This window comes from Centroberyx affinis, unplaced genomic scaffold, assembly GCF_046629955.1.
Source record: "Centroberyx affinis isolate AG114_WGS23_722 - 3 ecotype Tasmania unplaced genomic scaffold, CSIRO-AGI_Caff_v1 ptg004734l_1, whole genome shotgun sequence".
NCBI classification, from domain to species: Eukaryota; Metazoa; Chordata; class Actinopteri; order Beryciformes; family Berycidae; genus Centroberyx; species Centroberyx affinis.
Genome location: NW_027282291.1, coordinates 290744 through 313661, shown reverse-complemented (window position 1 = coordinate 313661; position 22918 = coordinate 290744). Strand labels below are relative to the sequence as shown.

General features: G+C 44.7%; 1 protein-coding gene across 6 annotated transcripts in view; it reads left to right on the top strand.

Moving 5' to 3' along the window:
* iqsec1a (IQ motif and Sec7 domain ArfGEF 1a) overlaps positions 1–22918 on the top strand; it is an 89016-nt gene that overhangs the window by 27026 nt on the left and 39072 nt on the right. Inside the window, exons 5-6 of one of the 6 annotated variants that reach the window (XM_071544919.1) lie at positions 2147–2160; positions 9185–9230. The exons of 4 other annotated variants lie outside the window; for them this stretch is intronic. In XM_071544919.1, the coding sequence (XP_071401020.1) occupies positions 2147–2160; positions 9185–9230 (60 nt within the window). Of the gene's footprint in view, positions 1–2146; positions 2161–9184; positions 9231–12384; positions 12472–14787; positions 14852–22918 lie in introns of those variants that run through there. One more of the 6 variants, XM_071544923.1, reaches the window with a different exon arrangement.

Here is a 22918-nt window from a genome sequence, read left to right as displayed (position 1 = left end):
TTTGGATTCACAAAGAAACCTGAGAACAGGTGTAATAAAGCATTTGTGTTCAAAATCTCTTTATTTGAGGATGTGTGTCTGATTTTTCCACCAAAGATCTTATCACATGGCACCTTAGCATATAGATCATAGTTTTCATGTTGCATGTCATAACCCCTAATCTGGCACAGGTGTTGCGCATAATACTACCAATGGCAGAGAAATGTCTTTTTTATTATTATTGGACTGATTTGCCTGCACATTGACTGGAGAAAACAACTTAAATCGTTAAGGAAGACGATGGAACATGAAGGTCTTTTTCTGTGATTACAAAAAATGCTTGATTTTATTGTGGTGCAAACTTGGAAGGCAATTTGTCCTGTTGAGTGTTTATTTGCATTAAAGGTATGCAAAGTGGCAACATTTGTCAAAATGTCAAAGGGACAACATTGCAATGACTTGATTAGTGACAAGTGTTTTTAGCAGACTTTCTTGCAGTATTGCAAAGAATATAACAAAAACACTTGTCATTAATCAAGCCATCACAACATTATCCCTTTGACGCTTAAATTTTGGCACTTTGCATACCTTTAATGCAAATGTAATAACCACAGCAGGAGGAAAACAACAGGAGAAATTGCCTTCCAAGTTTGCACCACAACAAAATCAAGCATTCTGGGTTACAATAATCACAGAAAAAGACCTTAATGGATTGGATTAATTGCTATTGTGGTTAAAAATTGCCTTCATGACAAAATCATTGTATGCCGTCTAATGTAATGGCAGGAAAACTACAACTGTTATTTTCTCCAGGCAAACTGAAGCTCACACTTATTTAGGCTCAGATCTCATCAACGATTCAGAGTCACTGGCCGTGTGAGTGGCTGCTTGTACATAAGATTTACTCCCAGCACAAAAGCTCATTAAGTCTTCGATTGCACTCTGCAGTCCTTGAATTAAAAGAAGGTCTTGACTCAACGCATTGGCAATGGGAGGAGACGGTCTTCAATGTTTGATGGATGGTCAGAGTTGCTGTGCTGACCTCAACATCGCACCAAGTCAATCCCCTCACGCTCTCTCCCACTCCCTACTGCTTGTGTTTTATTCTGTTCCCCGTCTGTGCCCACACTTATCCCCGCACTTCTCTCTCTTGAACACTCTTGTCCACCTTTTATGTTCCACTCTGCTTTTTTCCTCTTTCATCTGTCACCATTAAGTGTCCCTCGCATCTGCAGTGTCTGCCATGATCTCTCCCACCTATATCTGCTGCCAATCCGCTTTAATCCTCTGCCCATTCTGCGGTTAAAGAGCCCACAAAAGGACGCTTCCCTGTTGTGAGGAATATTTCCAGTTTGTGACAGTCATGACTCTACTCTATACTCGTTGTCTCTGTTTCGTTTCAACTGTTACTACTGCTCTACCACGTGTATTCCCCTCACATGACTGGAGCGTGCTCTGTAGCAGCGAGAGGTGAAAGAAGGAAGTGTGTTTATGTCTGGTTGGGAAAGTGAAAGTGGAGCAGCCAGCCGGGCCAATGGGGACGCAGGATTGCAGCTTATTGTGAGATGGGATAATTGCTCTATACGATTTACTGGGGGAAGGAATCTGAATTTATCTGAAGGCATCCGGCTGCAGTCAAACTTGAAAGGAAATGGTACATAAGCACCCTATTATTATGTGTACTAGTCTGACGTAGGAATATAGATAACCTCATCAGTGGAGAAAAACAGCTTCCTCTATCGGTACTATTAAGCATGTGGAGAGAAAGCATGTTTTAACTGATTGGACTTGTGGGGCAGAGTATATTGCCTGTGCGCTAGCTGCTGTATTTATTGCCTGCAGCTGCCTTCTAGTTCAGTCCTGTCCAGAGTTAAGACCTCTCTGCACACATCAAGCCCGGCTCAAGACTGAATGAATACACTTAAATACCCCAAATTCTCTCCCTCTCCTTTTTCTCACTTCACGCCTCTCTTTTGATTCTCTTTCTCCAGACATTTCCTTTCTTTCTCCTTACTTTCTCCTATTTGCAACCCCTCTCCACTCAATCACAAACCATCTGCAACTCTCTCTCTCTCTCTCTCTCTCCCCCTCTCTCTCCGATTAAGGAAACACATCCGAGTTGATTAGTAGATATATAAGGTTGGGGCTGGACAGAGTTGAGGGTAAGGCTGGAGGGTCATGGTGAAGTGTAAATCTCTCTGCAGACTTTTACATCCCTCTCTTAATACTCCCATGGTATTGTAAAACGGCCGTAAAGCTGGTTACGTTGCACTCCCCCCTGTAATTCAGTTCTGGGTCCTGATTTGGCATCTGAGTACAGGAACAGGTCTGAATCAGGAGCTCCATTTCACGTATTAATAATTCAGAGTCTTTATGATCTTCATTATGGTGAATGGCTTTCAGAATCAGTGATTATCTCCAGGCCCTGTAGTAATAACACTGTGGAGCCTATTGATTCCTGGGAATGGCCTTCCTTCCCACCATCTCAGCCCCCCAGCCTGCCCACTGCAACCGGCCAGTGTGTTATTTGCTGATGGAGGCAGGAAGGCAGCATATGAGACTGTGGTCTAGCTGCGGGGCTGCATATGGTGGATGTGTGACAAAAAATGTAGTATGTACCATTTCTCATACAGATGCATCCTGAAGAAATGGAAAAACGTCCCCACATGTAGGATCAAGTACCACGCTGGTTTGCTTGTCTGTTGCTGTGTGTAATTCACTGCAGCGTTTCGCCTCTCTCAGGCCCAGATAATATCTAAGGTCATTTGGAAAGGGCTTGAGAACACAGTAAACATTTATTGCATGTGGTGGTGAACAGTCTTTGGTGAACGAAGGAGCAGTTGTTGTGTGGAAGAGTTATTGTAGGTTTAAAAAAGCAGTAATGAAAGTGCCTTTCAATCACATAAAATGCTGCCAGTTGTATGCATTTTCTCTTTATTGGCCCTTTTTTATTTACTACTGTCAGTATTGTAAAGTTTTGATTTCACCAGATGGGAAATCACAACAGCACAATGATTTAATAGGCCTATGAAACAGAGGGCCCACTTCCATAATGTGTTTGAACTCTTGGGAAAGCTCTTGGCGCTCTTTGATGTTTCGGGCTTCTGTTTCGTCATCACATTCTGTATGAGTTAATTACAGGCTCCATGCTGCGCTATGAAGCAGGATCACTGGAACACACAGTTCTGAATCTGGAATGAATAGGACCATGTGGCTTATGATAAGTTGCATTAACTCTCTCTCTATAGGAAAGTAACAGGGGAGAATGTGAGGCTTTTTGTGCCGTGTCCCTTTCACTTCAGCCTGTTTCAGCTGTTTATCCCTTTTGGCCAGGAGAGAAATGGGGAGAAACGTGTGAATGTGTGTTTGCATGTGTGGCTGCACCATGTGTGCTTTCATTGTTTTGCATTCAGGCAGCCTCACCACACATAAACAGTTTTGATGGATCACAACACAACAGAATACCGGTTGGCCAACGTTCAGCTGTGAGGGTACTGGCTATGTTTCATATATTTTGATTCTCAGTGCTATTTAAAGACCGCCTCCCCTGTAAATAGCTCCTGTATAAAACTGTAATGCTGCTCATTTGATATTCAGTTAAATTCCAGCAACTGCAAAATGCATCTTTACAGATACTGGAACAACTATTAAACTTCTTTTTCTTTTTGACAATCACTATTTTATCAGTGAGCAACGTTTGTATCTGTACAATAATTCAGAGTGTTTTGCTCAACATAGCTAAAAATGCAAAACACAGGAAGATATAGAAGACAGAGTGGTGCTTTGGCCCTCTGTCACTCTGCTTCAGGATTAAGGGTCATTGAGAGGTGAGCATCAACCTGAATAAACATTGGCTGTGTAAAGTAAAAATAAATATACTCAGTGTATAGTATCTACGTTGAAAAGCTACTTTAAGTTTTGATGTGACATTGTTCAGGGTCTGCCAGTGCAGCCACTTGTGAAGAACTTACCCAGCTATTTGTTTACTTTAGATAATTCTCTGTTCAGTGTGTGGCTGTGTTGACCTTCTTCACAGTGTAACTGAGAGGCAAGAAGTGTGAGTCAGTGTAGAAGCATGAGATTACCTTGACTGGGTAATTTGTCATAATAAGCAAGATGTTCTCTGACACACCATAAACATTACACTGAGCACACTTCCTAGCGGGTCTAGCAGCTGCAACCTTAAGACCTTAAATCACAGCCAAGTATCAGCTAGCAAGCCCTCGCAGTTATTGGCCATGACATTATCTATGGTCATGGATAGCAGCCTCGCTAAAGACATGGCGCATGCATGTCCAATCCTGAAATATTACTTTCTTTTATTTATTTTTTTTCAGCAGATGGAATAAGAAAAGCTTTTGAAATCTGCCATCTCTATGCATGAAAAAGCAGCTTGATCATAGGAAAAAAGAACTTTATTTTTAGTGCTTTTCTTCAGAGAGACAGGACTTTACCTTTTTTAAGCAAGGCTGTCCAAGCGCAAAATAGTAGATGCATCCCTTCAGCAATAATGAAAAGATACCCAGATGTCTGGTGACAGTGCGCAGGTGTTATATTCTAAGATGAGATCATGTGTGACATCAATCTGATCTTCGAAAGGCTTCAGGTGATACTCGCTCACCCCATGAACCACAAGCCCTATGAAAACATGTTGTAACATGTCATCCTTTTCTTTTTTTTTCACTGTATTACCAATCCCTAGGTATCCTGGTGAATTTGATATAGTGGGAGATTAGTGATATTGTACGACTCACACACAGCTTATCGTTTCATCAGTTCCATGCCACAGTAATGTCAGGCAAAAAGGGCCTCCGAGCGCTTCAGATATATCTCCCGGTCTGATAGCAGGCATTTGCAATTCCATAGCTCGGTATCGCAGCTCAGATGGAGCGGAGGGAGGGATGAGGTTAGGAGCATCGAGTAGCACACTTCTCCCCAGGAAATAAGACTGGAGAGCATGATAGCTTGTTCACAGCTGCTTTGAAGGCTTTACTGCTCGAGAAGTGGGATTTGTCTGTGTATGTGTGATGAGATATTAGCGAGATGCTGCTGCTGGGTGTATGATGTATTTGTCTGGGGGGTGAATGCCCTAGCGAGTGAGCGGCAGAAAGTGCAGCTTATAACAGAGGGATTAGATTGCATGCGTGGAAGATCTTCTTTTTCATCATAAACCATAATAAACACAAGCAAGACATGAAGAGGCGGCAGTACCTGGACTTGTAGCTTTTCAAACCATGTCCATGTATATGTGATTATGCATATTGATGGAATATTTAATACTAAATTGCCCTATTGGCCATAGTCTTGAGTTTCACTGCGATGTACTGGGAATTCCTAATTCTTCTACCTCTCTATAAGATGTCAAGAACCGAATATCAGTATAACCAACTTCAACTTCAACACAGCAGCGGCCTGCGGGGTCGTGGAATAGCTTTGACTGTACTTCACAGTTAGGGGCAGAGAGACAGTTCTTTGTCTGGCCTGGCATGAGAAGCCTGCCTCTCTTCTGTCTCTGATGCCCTTAGGCTGGAAGCCAAGTCAATGGCAGAAGGAGCCTTTACACAGCACTATGCCCTCTGCCAGAGAGTACAGTACAGAGAAGCTTGGCTGTGTTGTTATGAGCAAAAACAGCAGGAAGAAAAATCAAACCTGCACCTCTCACTTCCTGAATAGAGTGGAGAGGTCACTATCCCAGGGGACTTTCATTTTTTCTGCTGTTGACACTAATTGGAGTGGTTAGAAAAATGTTTTTGTGGAACAATAGGCGTATTTATTTATTTTTAGCCAGAGCAGGTTGTTGAATACAGGACATGATGTGTCTTAACAAGGCTGAAGTGACTGACTGTAGGTGACGCAGGTCAATTGTTAGCCTTGTTGATTTGACCCTTTATGTTGTATTGAGCACATATTGAGCACCTATTCATTTGCACATTTGAGAATTTTAGCTGCCTTGTTGAGTTATTAGCAGTGTCTTATAAACAATCTCCCAGTTTAGCTCTTTTCCTGGAATTTAGTGCAGGCCAGTGTCAATGGAACAATTCCATCTTCATTTTTTTTTTTTGCCTAAAAGCTAAATTGTTGAATCTGCATGTGTTTGTCTGACTATTGTTATCTGTATTTGGAAGCATTCCACATGTGCTTTACCTCAATAGGACTGTTACATGTGGCCTAACCTTAACCCTCCTGAGGGAAATGTTTTCCCACTCTTCACAATGGTATTGATCGTTCATCATTAATGTTGAAGAGGTGATGCACTGCCATCTTGTGGTTCTTAACTCTTAGTGCTGTGGTGAATGTTGGTTCTCTGTTTCCTATCCCTATCTCTATCTCTATCTCTATCTCTATCTCTGTCTCTCTCTATCTCTGTCTCTCTCTCTCTCTCTCTCTCTCTCTCTCTCTCTCTCTCTCTCTCTCTCTCTCTCTCTCTCTCTCTCTCTCTCTCTCTCTCTAGACAGGCACAGACAGATCCAACAGTACTTCCCACATATTGTACAGAAGGACACAAAACAATGCAGTTGGAATATAAGTCTATCGCCAAACCCTTTGTAAGATCTGAGGAATCTAGCCACCCAAGGAAGACGAGAAAAAGAGAGAGTGTTGAAGGGAATAAAGTGCTGCATCAGTTTTGAGAAGCTCTAGTCTGTTTTGTGGCCCGCAGCTGTTGTGTTTCCCTGGTATCTAACTTCATATCAGCCAGGGACAACTCACCCAAGACTGACAGACGATTCAGCTAGAAACAGGCCGTGTCATGAAATTTTGAAGTCTATGTAGAATTATAATTTGGAATTGTCATTTTTAATTCAGGTTGAGCAAGTCTTGACTCTGTCTCTTGATCTCGTTTCTTTTTTTTTTTTTACCTTCTTTGAGATCACAAATTTCTAGCACGTAAACTGGGATATTAGCCTTTAGCAAAACAGCTTGAATGCTTCTCAACCAGCTCCAGCTCTGCCCTTCTGATGTTTTTCAGCTGTTTAAGACACAAATGAAGATAGCTCCCCTCCTCCCCCCAGCAGCCCCCCAGTGACTATTGGCATTCTGCTGCCTCTCCAGCTCCACTATCAGACTGATTTCCTGACACTTGGAGATTGTGTGCTCACTAAGAAAGCTCTGCAGTTGGCTTCTCCTTCAAGGGGGCAGGCATGAGGTAATTAGGCTGGAGCTCATCAGTATGCACTTCCTGTGACAGTTAAAGCCAACAGTGCTTCTGGAGTGTGTGTTCCTGTGTGTTTCTTTGTGTGCGCGTATCTGTGCGTGTTTCTGTGTTTTGTGTGTGTGTGCGTGCGCGTGTGTGTGTGTGTGTGGCTGGGCTGGCAAGCCTTCTGCACACTACCCTGCACAGAATCCTGCTCCTATGGGCTAATGACCAGCATCATACAGCAGGGCCAGCTGGATGAAGAGGGGCCATATGGTGACAGAGGAGAGTGTTGGGAGGTTGGCACAAGAAGGCCAGGGTGTGCAGTTGGACATGTGAAAGGCCACAACAACATGCACTGATGTGTGCATGGCACAAAACCAAATGACATCTTAAAAGTTCATTTTATTTTAGCGCGCTTGTTTTTGTGTGTTCTTCTCTTTGTTCTGTATGTGTGCATGTGTGTGGGTGTGGGTGTGGGTGTGGGCGTGTATGCATGTGAGGTATCAAGGCCTGCGTTTGTGTATTGAAAATGCACACATTGCCGAAGCCGTGAATGTGAGGATATTTGTCAATTTGACAGAGCGTCTTGCTCACCACTCTGCTCCTCAGTCTTTGCGTGTGCCCTGACTACTAACACTCTGCCGTGGGCTTGCTGAAACACTCTCAGTGGGGAACGAAATGGATCTCACCCTGGACCCACTCAGAGCCCCCACCCCCCCACTCCCCACTCCCCACTCCCTACTCCCACACTGCTGGGGAGAACAGTGCTGCTTAGAAGGAGCATACAAATACTGGTCTACTCTAAGCATTTACCAAATTATCAACCTAGTTGTTCAACTGCAGCTTTGGTAGTAAGTGTGCTTGGTCTTCACTGGAACACAGAAAGAACCAGATGATGATGGAGCTGATCAACTGAGTTTCCCACCTGTCTCTGTGCTCTAGGTGGATGATTTTAAAGTCCTACGCAGGATTGATGAGTTTAAAATTATGCTACAGGGTTTTCACTATACAAGCACACACAGGCGCCAGCACACACACACAGGCATAAACACACATGAGTGCGCGCACAAAGACACGCACGTCAGAGCTTGAGGGAACAGCACATGATTGCAATCAGATGACGCACATATACAGTCCACCACTGCACCAGTTCATTACACACAAGACAAAAGTCTCACAGTCCTAGTCACCTTGGCTTTAACTTTCACTATGTTGACAGTGCTTTGTGCCATAGAGTCTGCCCAGGATGAAACGCATCCTCCCCTGGAGATTGTGAGCCGTCAGCCCAGGGTTTCTGTCTGGTGGGAGGGGGGTGGGGGTGTGGAGGCAGTCCAGGTTGTGCTGCTCACAGCCTCTGATGGGCTCCCTCAGCTCTGGATGTATACAGGCCTGATGAGAGCCGATCTCCATAGACACTTGCCTGCCTACCTTCCTGCTTGGGATGCCGTTGCCAGGTCATGGATGTCAACAACAGTAACATCCATTTCCTTATAGAGGCTCTTCAGCTCTCCAGCGGAATCTGTCGGCAGGACAGGCTGAGAAGACAAGCCGCAGTGCACACCGTTTACACTTTGTGTTCACTTTGATGTCTCTGATTCGCCGTGATTTGCCACCTGCAGATGAACACTTCCTTTCCCCCAGAATCAAGGTGGAATCTTTATTGATGTTGCTTTATTTCTGTTTAATAATTCACACTTCTTATATGGTTTCTACATCAGTCCTACATGATGCAATGGCTGTGCAAGCCACATAGTTTTTATTTAACACCCTCGCAGTGTGTAAACCGTTGTGTAGAACAAAACTTGTCCATCTTGTAAAAGACTCCTTTCCCGACACTCGTTTTACCAAAGTACCTGTCTTCCCACTCATTATGGAGTTTTCATTTGCTTCCGTTATCTCGCCCTCTCCTATTTCTGTGTGGGTTTTTCTCCAGTCATGGTTAACCAGAGCCTCGCAGCATCTGTCCACTCTCCATCCTCCTTATTAAGAGCCTTTACCTGATGAGCTTCTTGCACAGTCCCTCATTAGACCGGAAAGCCTCATCCGTTTTGAAAGGCACTACAGAGAAAGGCATTGATTCCACAAGAGAGAAAGATGGAGGGGTAGGATGGGGGGTGTACGCGAGAAGGAGAGAAATGGGGATAGAGGGAGAGAGAGAAACAGAGGGAGAGAAAGAGAGAAAGGAAGAGAGAGAGATAGAGATTGAGAGAGAGAGAGATAGAGAGAGAGAGAGGGGGAGAGAAATAGCATGATAATGAGCCCTACCTCTGACACATCCTCCTGTTTCTATGGAGACCAAGGAGCCAATCATGTGGCCTTGCTGAGGACTGTACTATTGAGAGCAGATAAGAGGGTGGAGAGAGGCGTATACTGATTCTTCTCTGTGTTTATGAGAAGGAGTAAAATCTCCCAGCTGCCCTCCTGCAGGTTGTGTCCTCTGCTTTAGTCGGTGGAGCGGCCAGCCTCCTCTGGCTCTGGCAGCGACACAGAACCACCCATCACTCAGCAGGCTTTAAACAGAGGCGTCTCATCAGTGGTAAACAGGCAGCCCCTCCAGCTCCTGGGCTCTACGACACACACCCCCGCCTGCCGCTTGGGCGCTCCTTGTTACATCACGCGCCCTGCTCTCTCTGGCTGCCTGTGTTTGTGACCGGGAGGGAGAGGGAGAGTGAATGTGAGTGAGCCTGTGTGCGCACGCCGTCCCACCGTCGAGTTCCATTGACCAGCATACAGGATGGACAAACCAAGCGTGTGGCGCGCCGTGGTGAGCAGCACGGACCCCCGGCGAACACGAGACCCCGGCTCCCACTCCAACAGACCAGGCTCCGCCATGGGTTACCGGCTCTACGACATGTGAGTAGCGGGTTCGGCGTGAACGCTGCTGGGCTGGCAGATGGGCTCGCCCGCCTGGGCGGCACTGGTGTAGCTCTCATTGATGGAGATGGAAATCGGGTGGGTGTAGTTTGATAACGCAGTGTCTGCCTCTCCAGTTTGCTGAGTCACCTATGGCACCCAGACCTTGCTCTGTCCTCTCATGTTCTCTGACTCTGCCCCTGCTCTTAGTAAACAACCTCTCTCTCCTGTGGGAGGCTGGCTGGGTGGAAGATGCATTTGTTTGTGTGAATGTGTTTATGCTCAAATTTCACCAGGCAGAATTAATACCACGTGCTTTGTGACAAATTGATGAAACATAAAATATTGTTTTGTATTCAAGAGCCTCCCGTTATGACTGATATCACAGCAGAGTCATGTGAGTTGTGTTTTTAGAGCCTGTGATGGCTGGGAAAAATGAGTCATTTCTGGATGATGGTGTGACAGCTCCCATTGGGCACATGAGTTCCTCCCCGCTGTGTTGTGTGAGTGTGTGCGTGTGTGATTAGTATAATGCATGTGTGTGTTATTTGTAAAGTGTCTATGCGTGTATGTGTGTGTGTGTGTGTGTGTGTGTATGTGTGTGTGGAAAATGCGGCTGGGTCTGGGCTGTTATTTTTGGGATGGTGTTGTTTGAGTCCTATAGTTTCTGTTTGGAATGCTTGCATCTCTACTTCAGTGCCTTTTTAGAAAACCATGTGTCATTTCTTTTGGGATAAAAGCCGACCAAAGTTAGATCAATATAAATTATTGGTTGTTGTTGTTGTTTTTTTTACTGACTTGGGATTGTGTTTCAATTTCTATTTTTGGTTTAGTGTCAGTGTGTGTGCACCAAAATTTGCGATCGTATGCAGACTGTGCAGAGATTACATGACAAAGGTGTCCTTATCATATGAGGAGACCATACAATGGATCAAAAGCAGATTCTGTGTGCACCATCTATCCTCAGTTCACATCACCTATTTAGCTGAATAAGCACTCTGCTGTTCAGAGGCTTATTCCTCCACAGAGATTAATTTAACTTTATTTTGCTTTTTGTTTTAGTGTGTAGTGTGCACCAAGGTTGATCCTGTGGTCCCTTTGAATCAGAGGGTGAAACCAATGTACATGAACACTTGCATTTTCCAGACATGTGCTTACCAGCCGATGCATTACATTAGCCTGTCGTGTCATGATCTAATACCATACAGGGGGATCATTCAGCTTAATGGTTATGCTGAGACCTTCACAGGCCTCTGCTGAGTCCTTCACAGGCAATCTGCTCCTGCCACTCACTGGCCTAAAGGCCCTACCTCTGTGTCCATGTGTGCTACATAGATTAAGTGTAGCAAATGTATTCCTCAGACTCTCAAGTTCCTTTCGTGTAAAACCCATAAATATATTAGCACCACTCGATGAATCCGCGTTTCCCGCTGTTGTTGCATAATAAGCAGTGGAGCATCTCCATCTGTCTGTGGTTGTCACGGTTTGCCCATGCCCCACACATTTGATAACATTCCCCTGCCTTCCCTGTTTCCTTGCAGCCTTAGTCCAAGCAGCAGAACCACTTTGACCAGATAGACAGTCACATGACCAGGCCGAGGGTCAGAGTTCAGGGCAGAAGAGGAAGTGCGGCGCGAATCGATCTTTGTGAAATGCACACTGTTGTTGTTTAGGGACGCAGGACATGCACAGCAGATTGACACTAATGTGTTGGCTTGACTGCCTCTCAAGAAGACCGAGGCTTGGAGCGTCTGGCCAATACACTTTTAATGAGGAGCTGGAGCAGGATGAGTCTGTTCTGTTGTAAATGTCATTTCATCATTGCTGGCAGGCCACAGTCCCTCTGGAATTCTAATGCAGCACCCATAACACTGGAAGGTGAGGAACAGGCTGTCCGAGGCTTAGCCAAGTGGCTCATTGGCAATAGAGGATCCTACACTTTACTACTTTGCCCTGAAGCGGAATACAGAGGTAGCCATGGGTTGAATACTCTAAAATAATACTTGATATGTGTGATAGGCGTGTTTCAGTACAGTAGAACAAAGTTGTATGTCATTTGTTGCCTTGAAAGTGCACACTCTGCATGCAAGGCACCTCATGTATTTCAAAAAAAATAATCAACTCTGGTCTGTCACTGCGCTGTGATTTGTTAGACCATTTGACAGGGCATTTTGGTAATTGGTTGTCATACAGTTTACTGGTGCAGAGGAATGTACAGCCGAACTACACTCCAGGGAGAAATATGTCCACATACCAGAAAAACAAAATACTGGCATTTGGTGCAGAATCAGCAGTTTCAACCGTTCTATATTTTGTTACAAATCATTGCACTGTAATGGTACTGTAGACATTAGCTGAATCCACAGCCCCTGAGTTGTCTGAGGGGTTTTGACTGTGTGTTTCTCCTTGTGTCATAGGTCTGTAGATACTTTGCACCAGTATTGCTGCCCAGCCCCGTTGTTCAGTACCCAGCTAGCAGTGCCTGCTCCTTTGTCAGAGTGCAGGTAAGAGGTGCCTGGTCTACCCATTCACCTGCGCACAGCTAGACTCACTGACAGAAAATAGAGCTTTTCTGTCACAGCTGCTAACCTGGCTAGTGCACGGAAAGGTACAATAGCGCTCTAATCACAATCCCATTGCTATAATTCCAGATCATGAAAGATATGTATGGGATTTGAAATGTGCATGTCTTTCTTTACAACTAAATGCTTGTTAATCTCCCTGTCTATGCCATTACCATCCAGGAGGTTTGATCTCTCTGCATGGATAATTTGCTGGGATCCATAATTGCTCTCCTATAACAGACTGAGTATAAAACATTGAATGGACAATGTGGCTCATAAACATTCATGGATTTTACCCTTCATTGAGGTAATGTCATGCATCCTCAGAAGGCATTTGTGCTGTAAAGTTATTGAAGCAGGGATGCCCGTTTTCCATTATTGGCTGATACATTCTTATTGCGATGCCCCTGTTCAAGTGACGCCAGTGCTGATGAAAAAGAGAGTGCGTCACTAAAGCTGTAAGGCTCTGACAGCACATTCCTCCACTTTCAGCCTGAGCCTATGACAGCGGAGTGTGCTGGGTCTGCAGACTGAGAGAGTGCACAGAGAAAACTGCCAGCATAGCTCTGAATAAGCCGATAGATAGGAACTGTAGGATGCATGCTGCTATTGCATAAGACAGCAACTGCATACTGTACATTGCGCTGCCAGCACACAGGCTGGCACAGAACATGCTGTCGCTTCACATATCATCAGTGGATGGGTGCATGCTGCTACAGAACTGCAAGTGAGTCAGAAGCAGAAATACATGCTGTATGGATGTAGGCCTGTCATCACAATAACCTGTCACTCTCTCTCTGCCGATAGCTACAGTCCACTGTCCACTGCCAGAAATAACTACAGTCATTCAGTAAAGTGGGCATGATTACAGAAAGTGAAGCGATATGATTATTAGTTCAGTCATTATGCCAAGGGCCATGTAGCAGTTATTGATCAACATTTTGATACCCTCTTTGACAGAAAGCAGGACATACACACCCCAAGGTTTCCTCTGCCATTTTTCACTTGTCCGACAGAACAGAACAGAATCGAACGGAATGAAACAGAACAGAACAGAATGGAACAGAACAGAATGGAACAGAACAGAATGGAACAGAACGGAACAGAACAGAACAGAATGGAATGGAACAGAATGGAGCGGAACAGAATGGAACAGAGCAGAGCAGAACCGAGCAGATCGGAATCAAACAGAGCAAAGTGGAACAGAGCAGAATGGAGCAGAACAGGGCCAAGACATTGCTGACTAAGGTATTTGGACAGCACAGATGCAAGAGAACTCCAATGGCAGATTAGCCAGGTAGCCTAGCTAAATGTTTTTGTCCTCACCGATGCTAGCATATTAGCTTTTGCCAGAGCAGCACGAACTTGGCTCAAGCTGAGCTCAGCTGGCACAAAGGCTGGCATTTGCCCACTAAAACTTCAGCAGCTGGACATTTAAGGCTGGCACTGGGCTTAGAGGGGCTGGGGCTGCAGTGTATAAGGTTGCAGCTGGAGCTGTGTGAACCATGTGTAAGGATTATCAGGACCACTGGGAGCTGTCGTGCTCTCGGGGGCACATCTCAGTGAGTTGTAGCTTCCTCGGGGGAACGGCTACTGTTTATGCATCCTCGGCTTGAAACAGCCCATAATAAGCCATTGGCAACAGCAGCGTGCGGGACTAGGAGACAGAGCGCAGAGGGGAGTTGGGTGCCACAGAAAAGGAGCACATCTCCAGAACATTTTGTTCCTCTGGCAAAAATAAAAGCAGTTATGAGGATATATGTTTATCAGCAACACTGCTACATACTGACAGCCATGGCAAGACATCGCTGAGCATGTATCTGTGTGTGGGTTTAAGTGTTTTACTTATATCCATGACGTTCTGTTGACTCATAAGTGAAACGACCGCTTGGCTGTCCCCAAAGAGTGCATACTGACTCACTCATGCTTGTATATTCTTTCTGTACATTTGTTTCGCTTTCATGACTCTGGAATTTCTGTGCGTGCTGTATGTGCTTATTTCAAGACACGCTAATCCTATCAAGGATTTAAAATGATGAAAAAAAAGAGGCGTGTTAACATTGTCTCAGCTGCACGCCTGTACACACAAAGCAACAGTAAGACATTCCACGAAAAGTCGGAATAAATTGTAATGTGAAAGATGTTTCTCTTTCACAGTAGTCTTAGAAATGATGTAGTTTTGACAAACATAGCCTGCTGTGTTGGACATGTGTGCTGTGCTGGTGGTCCTGCGTCTAAGTGTACCCTCTTTGACAGGGAAGACAGTGTTCTCCATCAGTTCTGTTGCCCGGCCTCAGGATATGAAAGGCCTTCAAGATAGCTGGCAGAGACAGAAGACTATGGGATCCACCTCCACCCAGCCGCAGAGGATTTTTTTTTCCCTCTTTTGTTCTCTCTTTCTTGGTCTCTCTGTTTGTGTGTCTGTCTGCCCGCATTCTGCTTTAATACAAAGCCGAAGCTGGAGGAGTGAGTCTGCTCTCCTTATGGATCTCTCCCCTCCTCTTCTCTCTCTGCTCTGTCCCCCACCCTCCTTTTCCTTGTTCTATGCCTCCTTTTCCTCCACCTATCTTCTGCATGGCTGCTTTCAGGCTGGGGGCTAAACAGCTGTACTGTACAATCTGTGTGATGTGAGAGCTTGTGCCCATGCAAACTGTGCTGTAACCTTCATGTAAGATAATCTCCCCACAGCTCCCCTGTAATATATGATATTAAATGATATTATCTGCCCTTTACTGTAAACTAACGTGCTAGTGAGATACTCTTCGGCTTCTGTGCGTCCTCCTTTGCTAGAATTGGTATCGTCCTGCTGTCTGTGTCCTTGTGATTTTCCTTACACAAAGCCTCTATTTTCTTCTTCAAATCTGGATAAAATAGAATAGTAAGTGTAATTGTCTGACACACCAGTGAGGCAAATATGCAAAGGTTCAAGGATTGACATGATAAAGCAATATTGTAACTCATTCTAGGGTTCATTTTGAATTGCAGGTTCCATTCAGCAATACTAAACAATGTTGAATTATCTAAAAATGCATGTGTTTTGTCAAGAGTTAAGTTATCCAAGATGGATATATCTGCTGTTTATGTATGCCCTCTAAATGGAATGCTTCGCTGATGCAGGTATAAATAAGAAATAAATCTGATTTTCTATGATGTTTTGTGTTGCTGTTCTGTGAATGAATCAGCATGCTGGTCAGATTCCCTCTTCCTCCGATCACATCAGCCAATCCACTCTCAAGCACTGAAAGCATGGGAACTACTCCAATCTGCCACCAGGGGGTGAACTATTCTAAGACATCTTCTCAGGCGGGCTGTCATTCACACCGACTGTCATTCGTGTCCTGATTCTCTGTATAGTTAATGAAATCCTGTTTATATGAATGTCATTATCTGGGATTTTTAAGTTTCTTTTGACCTAGAGCTAGTCTTCTCTCTCTGATCTATGATGGTTATTACGCCTTATGCCATCTCCATCACCATCACTCTTCTTTCCTGTCACTCTCGTCTTCCTTTCCATCGCTCCACAATCTTCCACCCAGCCCTTCCCCACCTTCTCATCCCTCCATTGTTTCTCCTGTGGATCACTGGACCTCCTCTCCTCCACTCTTTAGCCAGCTCCCCTCCCCCACCCCCTTGCTTCACCCCTCCTCACATAGTGTGGACCGGAGAATTTTGTGCAGCGGGCCATTCTCTGTGTTTATTGACTTCACATCTCCCCCTTAGAGTAGGCCATGATGAAATCCTTGCAGCAGCTTATCAGTGATTGACTGTGTTAGTCGCAGAGAGAGGTGGGTCCCCCTCGTTGTAATGCTCAATATCAGCCCATATCTGTGCACTCAGATGCACCGGGAGTACCAGGGAGACAATGAGAGCTTGTCAGTACACTCACCGCATGAGCTCATTTATTCAGATTGATGGCTTAACCGATATGATTGTCTGCCCTTTAGAGGCTTTCGATCTGTAAAACACTGTACATTCATATTGATCCGCCCACAGCGCAATGGGGATGTTAGTCAAAGGAAATAATCCCAGTCATATTTCCATATCCCTGCCATGTTTTACACAGACATAGACACAAACACAAAGCACGGTTGTTAACATTATGTCACCCATTGGACAATTGACCTTCACTTTAACCTTTGCTGTAATACAGTGGGATTTTTATTTTTATTTTTTTTTATTTTATTGTGTTATTTTATCTTATTGGATTGATTTTGTACTCACAGAAGGGGGAACCTCATCAAGACTGATAGTGAGAGATGTGTCACTGGATACACCCCACCTGCTGTCTGAGGCATGCATTGTGTTAAATGAACAGAGAGTGATCATTTAGCAAACAGTTTTCAGCATACAGGTAGCAGTTCACAACATGCAGTTAACACTACTGGACATGACAGTGTATTCCATGTTGCACAGTCTATCCATCCTCATTAGGTAATATCCTGGGATGTTTGTATGTGTGCATTTGCTCTGCTCTTTATCCTATAAAAACAAATAATGACCAGTTATGTGTGTTTGAATCAGAGCCATCTGTCTTTTATGCCAGTTAATACTGTAATAATTGCTCTTCCTTCCCTTTCACAGACTGCAGTATATTGTGCTCACAGAAACAGTGGGGCTTCCACCCACACTCACCACTGTAGGCAAGTTCACATCAACTACATAGAGGGAATTAAAAGGAGTCTCCATCTGGCATGACCCACATGAGTAAATCACCACAATGAACAATGAGCTTAATGTACATTTGGAAACAGTGAGAAAAATAGTTTTGAGCACAAAGCAGTCGCTGACCTTTGTACTGTGGCATTAATTGTCGAGGTTTTTGGATTTCACTCCAGGATTAGCCTCTCTTCTATTCCATCTCTAACCCGCTAATCTGCTCTAAACATGTTTTTACTTTTCGACAGACATTGTCTAACTTCTCACAAATTCTGAATCCCGTAGTTAAACGGGAAGACAGAGGCACACTTTTTGAGTACCGAGAGTGTAAAATGTTAACTCAGTGGAAGCTATTTTTCATCAAGACAAATTGAGATGAATAGCATAGGCAAAGGCTCTGTCAGTGTGTGGTCATTTCCGTGAGATGTGTGTAAATCAGGCTGCCTGAATTGTGTCAGAAGTCTGATGAATGGTATGTAGATTAATTAATTCCTCACTGTCTCTGCTTTTCACAGAGGCTCTCAATATAGCCTGTGTGTCTTTGTGTGGCTCGGGCCTTTCTATATCTCGGCTATAGAAGCAGAGGAAGCCCATATTGTGCCAGGAGGTGTGTGAAAGGAGTCATGTGGAGATCACTTGTCAGAAGACACAGATCTAACTATCCCAATTAGTGTGTTCATGTGTGACTTGTGCATGTGCATTTGCGTGTTTACGTTTGCATATTTGTGCCTACTTGTCTGTGTGAATATGTAAGGTTTTTTTTCCAGTGTTTGTGTGTTGTGTGTGTTTGGACACTGATGGTGGCTGAATATTGATGAGAGGCCCTTCCACACCCCTTTCCCATGACTGCTGGGACTGGGTGGCACTGCAGTCTGGCACTGCATCTCAGACAGAGACAGAGAACAGCACTGTGCTTGTGCTCAAGTGCAAACCCCCCTTAGCGGGAAAGGAGAGAGCAATGTGTGCACTATTTAAGTCTTATGGCTACATGTGCACTGCAGCACAGCTGAACACGCTGGTAATAATGATATGCGTCTGTTTGATCCAGGTTTTACACCCTGGTCTTCTCATAAATATAAATTCAATTTCACCTCCCCTCTCTGCATATTCTGCCAGTGCACCATTCATATCTCTGAGTTTCAATTACTTTATGAATCACTCTGATTGACCAGAACCAGGGATTTGCTCATGCAATCCATGTGCTATTGTGTTCTCTGTAATGCCTCCTTGACCTTGACAGTCTGAGTCAAATAGGCAGCGTTTCCTTTCTAACCAAGAGGATTTTGCGAGACATTTACAAAACACTACAATGCTTGAAGCTACTATTTATTCTGAACACAGCATGTGTATAAACTCATGTGGTCATACAACATTGCAGTGGCCCCTCCCCACTGAAAAGCTGACCAATCACAGGCTTCTCTGCAAGGCTTCCATTTGAAGCTTCAGTAGTACCGTAGTGTTGCCCAGCAACCAGAATCGGCACATTTCTGGGAGGTCCTGTGTGGATGGCAGCGGCTGTAAGAGGGAGAGAGGCAGAGGGAGAGAAAGGGAGAAAATCATGAGAAGGGGACAGAGATAGGAGGAGAGAAGGTTCAGAATCCCACTGGAGGAAGGAGAGGAGGAGGAGAGGGATGGTGCTGGGCTGAACGAGAGCCACACTGAGAATGAGAGAGAAGACCCAGCCTCTCGCCTCACTGGAAAGTTTGTTCTTGCAGCAGAGGAGGAGACGGAAGAGGAGGCCATCGATGATCCCCGTTGAGACTGTGCCTGTTCAAATAGGGATGAGTGAGTTTTTGGAGGAATCCTCTACGCCTCCGCGCTCCTACACATTCCAGTACCTGTGCCTGTTGGAGCAGCGCGGAGCTTCGGCCGTAGCCATGATGTCTCTGAGGATCCCGGGCTGACGCACTCTGTGGAGGGACAGGCACAGAGGACAGACTGACTGACCTGGATAGGAGCTGAACGGAGCCGAAGCAGCCACCAGCATACAGGTTATTTTGGGAGGTAGATCCTGAGCAGTAACTCTGTCTAAATCGATCCTGGAAGGTCACAAGCCGTGGTCTGGTTAGTTCCAGATGGGCCTGGCTCTCTGGGTTGGTGATTACTGAGACAGGTCCAGGAGTGATGTGGTTGTTCTGGGCGGGACAGAACCACTGTCACCCAGAGGAAGGCTGCTGACCCACTCACAGCTGAGGCAGGGGCTCCAGAGGAGGAGAGATCCAACATCCAGTGCCAGGGATTCACCAGCTGAACAACTGAGCAGGATCCCGTGCCTCCGGTGCCATGGTGCCTTTTGAATATGTCAGCAGGATGTTGTGCCTCTCACAATGGACCTTCCAGCTCTGAGCCCCACTGCTCTCCCCTCCTGTTGATTGTCTGCTTTAGTAGTGACTGTTTGAGCTGAGGATGTGGAAGTTCAAAGCCTTCTGCTTGGATTACTGGCATGTGCTGTGTTTGCACCCTCACAACAATTTTTATAAGAGGTATGTTGAAAACGGCTATGTTTCCAGTTATGTTTAGATATTCTCTTGTGCCTGACTTTTTTTTTTGCCACCAGCCAGTTTTGAACAAGTCATTATCATGGAGTGCCTTCAGCTTGTTGATCTCCCCTGCTGTGTTGGAGTGCTCCCAGCATTAGGCACATCAATATGTTTTAAAACAGACTCTAGAATTAGTTAATCAAGAGTGGCTGGTTGACAGAAAAAAGAGGAGTAGGGCGCCCTCCGCTCTGCTCAGGTGTGATGTTGACATACTGGCTGACTGTGAGAGACATTACTCAGGGGCGTGTGAGCTGGCTGGACCACAATCGATTTCCCAGAGTGAACCAGGTTACGGGTGTTATTTTCTAGAAGCACTTGGTTAAGTAACTTGACACTTAGAATCATCTTGTCTGTGTCTGTTTTCTGCTTAGGGCTGGTACTGGTGAACAGAATGAAATGAGCTGGCTCTGCTTGAATTCATTCATCTCTGTCCCACTGGGACCCTTTCCTTTTCACCTTTCACCTAGTGCATAATCTATGCTTGATTATTCAGTGTAGCTTCACAGCTCACATCAGGGTTGGCAAAGGAATCTCTTTTTATGAGTCTGTTATGTGTTTTGGGATTTGTTCATGTTCGACCACAACATGCCTGTCATGTCATCAGATGTGATTTAATTTGTTTTGATTACACTGAATCACAGTAGTGAATCAGAGAATGCATGATCTCCCTATAACAGCTGGTAGATCATGGTTTCATTTTCTTTTAATGCCGCCTAATTTATATAGGAGGTTTTGCCCACGGACCTAAATTATTTTCAGTGTCTTCCCTCCAACGTGCGGCAGTTGGCAGGTATGTTAAAAAGGTGCATCCCTGCACACTCTTTCACAGTCTGTCTAATTTACACCCCCATCCCCCTGCTGCTGTGTTGAGACCATAAAAAACCTCTCATGTCTTTTACTGCCTGTCACGACACAGATATCTGACGCTCCATATTCCATTACATGCACTCCAGCTCCTCGATGTGAGATGCATGTTGAGCCGATTTACGCAAAACAACCATTATCTGTTGAAGTTAAGAGCAAAAACACGGAGCTGAATGGATTTTCCATGGTGATGGAGTTTAATGTGTGTATGATCTTCACCTTTAGCCCCATTTTACATGTCTCGAATGTACTGTAACCTTTCATGTATCAGATCATCATGCATCAGAAAACAATATATCTTCAAAATTGTTACTTTCCCTTTCTTGTCAATTTGACAACTTAATTTAGATTCCAGGTTTTGCAGCAGTAAGACAAGAATCTGCGGTAATATTCCACAGCTACAGTATTTAGGTCTAATTTCTCCCTGCTATACCACAAACATCTAGTCGCTCATGTTAGAGGAGTTTTCCTTCATGCATTTCCCATCATGCAGAGGTTTGATGTCTGAATCAGAAGTGAGCGGCGAGTGAAGACGTAAGACTGATCCAGGATCTGTGAAACTCAGGGGCACCTGCCAACTGTCACATCTATATATGCTAATATATTCACACACACACGTGCACACACACACATACACACACACACACAATCTGTCATAAGCATTAGTATTCTGAAGGTGAGGATATGTCCATGAGCCATTAATAATGCATTACTGATGTAGATAGCATCATACCTCCAAACAACACATCCTGTTCTCTTATGTTTCTGGGAATCCCCCCAGCTGTAGGTGCAACCTCAACACCAGATGGCTATAGTATTACAATTATCTTTTTGTCAGATTTTGTCTGATATTAAGCATTTATTATCACAGGCATTTGAAGGGCGCTTAGTCTACACTCAAGCCCTAAATTATTTACTCAATCTTTTGCTTGCCGCCACTCATCATCTCAATTTATGACTCCATGGTCCTTTGGAATTATTTAGCAGCGTTGCTGATTTTTTCCATGATGAAGACTGTAAAACGCATTTCTGTTTGGTCTACACACTCTAAAGAACTCATTATGCTTCTAATTCCTCAGAGTCACCGGAATATGGCAGTCATTGGGCGTAACTCATTACGCTGCTTGGGCTTTAAGGCAACATAGTCAGATTGTATTCCAGGACTGAGGCCATGTTGTTAAATCAAGGCCAGTGTAGTAATTCAAAACAGCCTCTCCCAGCTGCTGAACTGGGGTTCACCCTCCCTCCTGCTCGCTCTTCCCATTGAGAGCAGTGTGATTCTTGGACATGGGCCCAAGTATTACCATACACACACGCACACGCACACACACACACACTAGTACTTGCACGCTCCCTCTCTTTCTCTCTCTCCATTTATCTCTATTACTTTCTATCTCTCTCTCTCTCACACACACACACTCACTTTCACATATACACAGACACACATTAGACACACAACACATGCAGGCCCTGCCCATCACCATTGGGGAGCGCATCGTTGCCAGATGAGTGAAGGATTGCATTAGAAGGAATGAAAAAGAAGGGGTGTCTGCCGAGAAGAAAGGGAGGATTGGTGTGTGGTTCAATGTGGGTGGAGAGCCTTTGTTAAGAAGAGCGATGATTTTCTTCTGCTATACATACTGGGCCTTTACCTTACTTGGTCATTGGGCAGCTTGCTAGACTAGCAACTCTGTGAGCCCAACATAAACTGGGGCAGGGAGAACTTCTAAAAGGCACAGACGAAGTAACTTTAGCAGCGAAAGAATGAATTTCTCTGTGGGTTTTTCTATGGAAAGTGAAGGATGTGGGGTGTAATTTGTGGTCTAGAAGGGAGTGAGCACAGACTGTACTTCTTCTGGCAGTTATAGGGGGAGTTGCTACAGTTTTGTGTTTTTTGGGACATTTTGAAACTTCCTCTCTGTGCCATGCACATTTTTTTCGGGCATGTCTGGTGTCTCCAGTGATGTCACTGCCGTGTGGAATGTGATGTGGAAGTACTGCATTTCCAGCCGAACTATAAGGTAGGAGACCATCTGGCATAAACAGTGTGGATGGACTATAAGTGATGGTTGTTTTCCGACCAACCGCAAGCAGCAGTCTGCGTAGATATTTCTGAAGTCTGTCTGATCAAATAACATTCCTATCTATATGCTCAAGCTTGGTGGTTTCCTATCCAAAACCATGGAAACATATTATCACTGGCACAAAATATATAAAGGCACACAGGCAACAGTAAAGACGTTTTCAAGGTCTTTCAGAACAACCTACCTTTTCAAAGACATTTCTTTGGAAATACAGAATAATCTGGCAATTCTTTTTTTTTCATT